This window comes from Gossypium hirsutum, chromosome A04 (genome assembly GCF_007990345.1).
Source record: "Gossypium hirsutum isolate 1008001.06 chromosome A04, Gossypium_hirsutum_v2.1, whole genome shotgun sequence".
Lineage (NCBI taxonomy): Eukaryota > Viridiplantae > Streptophyta > Magnoliopsida > Malvales > Malvaceae > Gossypium > Gossypium hirsutum.
This window is the reverse complement of record NC_053427.1, coordinates 73,972,276-73,977,823: the sequence shown is the minus strand read 5'-3', so window position 1 is coordinate 73,977,823 and position 5,548 is coordinate 73,972,276. Positions and strand designations below refer to the sequence as shown.

Here is a 5,548-nt window from a genome sequence, read left to right as displayed (position 1 = left end):
TTTTTTTCCATAAGGAATCGTGATGTCTTTCTATGGGATTGCATGCCTCTTTATTAGTTTCTATTTGTGGTGCACATTTTTTGAAATGTAGGTAGTGGTTATGATCGATTCGATAGAAATGAGGGAATAATATGTATTTTTTGTTGGGATTTTCCTGGAAAAAAATCGTCGCATCTTTCTACAATTCCTTATGAAAGATATTCAGTCCACCAGAATAGAAGTTAAAGAGGGTATTTATGCTCATCGTGCCTTTTATATGGAAATCAGGGGCCAGGGGGCCGTTCCCTTGACTCATACTGATGAGAATTTGACTCCGCCCGAAATTGAAGAAAAAGCTGTTGAATTGGCCTATTTTTATGTGTACCGATTAAAGCCTTTTGAAATGAATTGCTGAATAAAAGCTTTCTTGTTGGGAGGAAAAAACTCAATCTAAAAAGCCTTTTTTTTCTATAGCAAAACTAAATTGAAGTTTGTTCAGAATGTCCATTCAAATCAAAGCGGACGTATAAGAAAAAATCATAACATAACTGTCATCTCATTGTTTAGACACAATATTTAACAAAAATAAAAAGAAATATTAGTTGATTGAGATTTTAAAATTTTAAAAATTAAATATTAGTTGAATTATGTGGTATATAATTTATCCTATTTATTTTTACAATAAAGAAAATATCTTGAATCGGTCAAAAATAGGAAATAATTGCAGAGAAATTTGAAAACTGATTAGCTTTACTAATGTAAAACTCAATTATTGATGGTAGTAGTAGCGTATGGTGATTAGTTAAGCGTGTGATTACAGTAAAACGCCTTTAATTGCTAATCATTTTCTCCAGGATGGTCAAAGACTCCATTGTCTTTTTGACTCTATCATCTCTTTCTCTAGTTTAATAAGAAAATGGAAACAATAGCCCCCCCCCCCCCAAATGGATCATAAAATTTCGTTTTCAATTGTAATTATTTTCTTTTTATAACGTTTTTTATTGTAAATGATTTCGCCAAATTCTCTCCCCTTCACGAATTATAAAGTTGTAAGTTAACATAATGGTACAAATTATATTTTAATCTTCTTAAAATTTTTTAATTTAACTATAACTCTTAAGAAGAAGTTTTTGGAGGTGGAGATTCGAATTAAAGATTCTAAGTTTGAAGTCCTACCAACAGTGGATCTCTCCATATTTATTTTGATTGAATTCCATAATGAGTAAGATATATTTAGATTTATTTTAGTTTCGCTTTCAATATATTTTGATTATCGTATAATTGTGTATTGTAATAATTAATTTTAATTATAATTATTATTATAAATTTGTAATTGTACTTAAAAGCTCTGGAAAAAAAATATTATCATTGTATGTGAGATTTTATTAATTTTATGTAATAAAAAAGACAAAAATATCCCATAAAAATATAACTTTTAAATTTTTTTTAATTATAATTTCCAACTAAATTGATATTGATTGACTTGTGAAACTAAAGTGTTGATTGATCATCTATTGAAAAATTTAATCAAATGAAAATGAATATTTTTAGTGATTTAATTTTGAAACATGTTTAATAATATATAATAAAAATCAAATTATATAACTTTTTCTATAAAAAAACAAAAAGTGAAAACTATGAATAGATAAAGAGCAACTGATCAATTAATGTAGAATATTATTAATTATTTTATATTATTCTTTAAAAATTATCTTTAAAATTGGAATTTATTTAAATGATACGAAATATTTTCACAAAATAAGAATAAATATATAACTATAAAAAAATTAATTTTAAATTTACATTTATCAAATAGTCTAATTAAATTTTAAATATTTAAAGTTTTCACACTTGTTGGTTTGTAGTTTATCTAAAATAACAAGAATAAGTACTTTTTTGAATAATACAGTACATAATTTGAAGTTGAAGTAATCAACCAAACGCGGAATGGAAAGAAACGGTGGTCAAATCGGCCACCCTCTAGTTCCTACCAGTTCAGGTTTGATCTTGTTGTTGCTGGTAACGCTTTCCAAGATTAGAAGAATGGGTTGTTTTAATAAAAGCCAATAACAATCCACACTCATACACGTACATAAACGCCACTATCAAGCAATGCATTGTGCATCATTTGAATACTAGGTTGTAAAAGGATGACTTAGTTATGCAGTTTTTGTAAAAGGATTAGGAGTGCAGTGAAGGAGTGGGAAACGCAAGTCAAACGACTTTGTCAAAAGTCTCTCTCAAGTCTTTAGGAGACAAAACCCACACTAATTACTTAATTAAACAATGAGAATATACTCCTACGTGGCAGTATACCTTGATGGTAGACCAAGAATTTTTGTCCACTCTCTCATTTCATTCACACATGGAAAAGACGATTATAATTTCTGTTTTACTTATCCGAATCTTCCTCTGGAAGACCCAATTAGCGCGTCCCAATGAGGAAGCAGCTTGGAAATCTTCTCCTTTTCTGTTTCCCATTTCCCCCTTTCTCCATATTTATCTCTAAAACCCTACCAAATAACTAACCCACCCCCCAAAAAATAAAAAATAAACCGTAACAGATTCAACAGAAAACATTCAATTCCAACGGAGGTTGCCAAACCGAGACAAGGGAAAGAAAAAGAAAAGCAAAAAAAAAAAAACCCGGAGGAGGAGGGTAGCTAAGGAACGCCAGTTTTGTGGCGGCAATGGCGTGGCCCACAGCAGAGACGGAGCAGGTGGACAAAGTTAGCCATGGCTGCACTATGTTCCGTCACGAAAAGCCTGGTTCTCCAACGCTTCAAATCTTGGCCTTCGAAACAGCCAGAAACATGTCCCGTCTTGTTGCCTTGTACAAGTCTTTGACCGACGAGGAATTCTTAAAACTACGGAACGGTCCCATGAGATCCCCTGGCGTTGCGTTCTTGAACTCCACGGATGAAACCTATCTCCTTAGCCTCGTCTGCCAAGAGAAGCTCGAGGATCTCAATCAGATTGCCTCCATTGTTTCACGTTTGGCTAAGAATTGCAACGGTGAAGAACTCAACAAGTTCGAAACCGCTTTCCGGAACATGAAACAGGGAGCCGTTGATGTCCGCAACCTTGATTTTAACTCCAGACATGTTCGTAAAATCATTGAGAAGATGGAGGAATACGCGAGCGCCACGTCTTTGCTGCACTCCTCTTTGGTAGCCCTCAATGACTTAGAGTCATCGGAGAAAAAAATACAGAGATTGAAGGCAAACGATTGTCCCGAAATTCCGTCGGACAAGACCAACCTGGACTTGTACAACGACAAAATCTCTTTCCAAAGAAAACAGGTTCGATATTTCAGACAAGTTTCCCTTTGGAGCAAAACATTCGATAAGTGCGTTGGGTTAATGGCTCGTATCGTTTGCACCGTTTACGCCCGAATATGCGTCGTTTTTGGACCCTTTGTTCCAGGCCTCGTTTGCACCATGTTCACCATCACCACCAAAAATTACTTTAGGCGCCTCCAGGTTTCGCGCTCGAAAGCTTTCCACATGAAGGTTTATCCAGAGGCGGAATATTGCCTCTTTGTAAAAGAAGAAAATCACATGAGAAAGGCCTCCAAGTCGGGTCATTCCAGGTTCAAACGAGGTCCTACCACCCGTTTCCCCAGCAGCGAACTATCACCTGAAGCTAAAGGCTTGGGGTTCCTGCTTTCTGGTGTCACCGCCACTAAAAACAACGTTGAGGTAAATACTAGAAGAAACCAAAGGTTGATACAATCGGCTCCGGCGAACAGTGTAGGGGCAGCAGGGCTTGCCTTGCGTTACGCAAACCTAATCACCATGGCAGAGACCTACTTTTACTCGACGGCAATCATCACCGACGATGCACGCCAGCTCATGTTCGAGATGTTACCAGTACACATGAAACGAAAACTGAGAGTGAAGCAGAGAAAACATTGGTACAAGGAAGCTAAGGAGCGTGAGGAGCAGGGTTTGGCAGAAGGGTGGAAAGAGGCCTTGGAGGAAATAATAGAGTGGCTGGCTCCAGTGGCGCATGATACACTAAGGTGGCAGCAGGGTAGGAACTTGGAGCAACAAAAATTGAATGCAATGCCGAGTGTCCTATTGTTCCAAACGCTGCATTTCTCAGAGTTGGAGAAAACGGAGGCTGCAATCGTGCAGGTGTTGATAGGATTGAGTTGTATATATAGATACGAGAATCGGCGGAAGATGAATGGGGTTGGCTATAAGGAACCCAACGTTACATCATGATGATTATTGGCTTAGTTTGAACTAAGCTGCGATTAGTTTTTTCTTTTTCTTTAGTAGGTTTATTTCATTGATTGATTGATTCCTTTTTATCTTGTTCATTTTCAAGCGGAAAAATAAGGAAATAACGGCCACATTATTTGATTCTTTGGAAGAATAATTATGCATCAATTTAAACCTATAATTTCTGTTGTTGGATAAATTTCTCCATAATGAGAAAGCTTGCATGTTGTCTTGCTATTGGGAAGGCCTTTACGCGTTTATGTTTTGGGTCAAAACTTGCCCCAGGTAAACCGAGGCCTATAAATGTTAGAGTTTCCTTCAATTGATGCTCTAATTTACCAAAACCCTCGAGGCTCAAGGGTGAGTATCCGATCTATTCAAGTTGAATCGACTCAAAAAATTTTAAGCTAGTCGAGTTTATTGTAGGCCAATTTTGGGCCCTTTTACAAAATACCCACAGCCCAATTTTATCCACAATTAAACCTCAACCCATTTCATAAACCTAATACCCATTTAAATTAACCCAAGTACAACCCAATTACCCAAACCCCCTAAAGCCCAAATACAACCCAATACCAACCTAACCACTACCCATACCCAAATTAGCCCAATAACAAATAGCCCAATTCTAACCCTAGCCCAAAAACCAACACTTTCAGCCAAGGGAAACCCTAGGCCGCCGCATGCTAGGCATGCCTTTGCCCGAGACCTGGCACCAGCCACTACCACCACCACGCCACTGCTGCCCACTATGCTTCTCTGACAACGGCCATACCCTGCAAAAGGAGACAAACACCAAGACAGAAGCAGACGACAAGGAGCAATGGCAAGAAACTTAAAAAATGTTGTATAGAAATGGCTATAAAGGCTAGAACCAAATGTAATATGGGGGCTCTCTTTTTTTTTTCCTTTCATTTTGGCAGTAAGAAAAAACACAAAAACAAGAAGCAAAACATTCCATTTCAGATTCAATATAGTGATTCAATCGGCGTTTAAATATAGAAATAGCATTCAGGCATACAAAAACACCAAGATCAAAGGATTAAAAGCTTAAAAAACCCTAAGGTGATTTCTTTTTTTTTTCTTTCTATTTTAAATTCGGTTTTAAGCTTTTTTTTACCTATATATATATTAAAACATATTAAAATATAAATAAAAAATACAAAAAAATAAAAATAAAAATAAAAAGTAAATTTTTACCTTTTCCGGCCACCGCGTGCGGTGGCCGGCGCCGGCGACGGACGGAGACCGACGATCGGCCGGTGACCGGCCCCCTGGCCGATTTCCTTTCCCCCTCCCTTCTCTCTTCTTTCTCCCTTCTTTTTTTTTTCTTTCTCTCC

General features: G+C 36.6%; 1 protein-coding gene across 1 annotated transcript; it reads left to right on the top strand.

The window, feature by feature from the left end:
• Positions 1 to 2,669: 2,669 nt before the first annotated feature.
• Positions 2,670 to 4,208, top strand: LOC107948055 (protein PSK SIMULATOR 1). The gene has a single exon (XM_016882531.1). It carries the CDS (start codon positions 2,670 to 2,672, stop codon positions 4,206 to 4,208), a length of 1,539 nt encoding a protein of 512 aa, XP_016738020.1.
• The last annotated feature ends 1,340 nt before the right edge of the window (positions 4,209 to 5,548 follow it).

What these genes read in the sequence shown, in the direction of transcription:
- LOC107948055 (XM_016882531.1), top strand. Translation starts at nt 2,670, where the DNA reads ATGGCGTGGCCCACAGCAGAGACGGAGCAGGTGGACAAAGTTAGCCAT.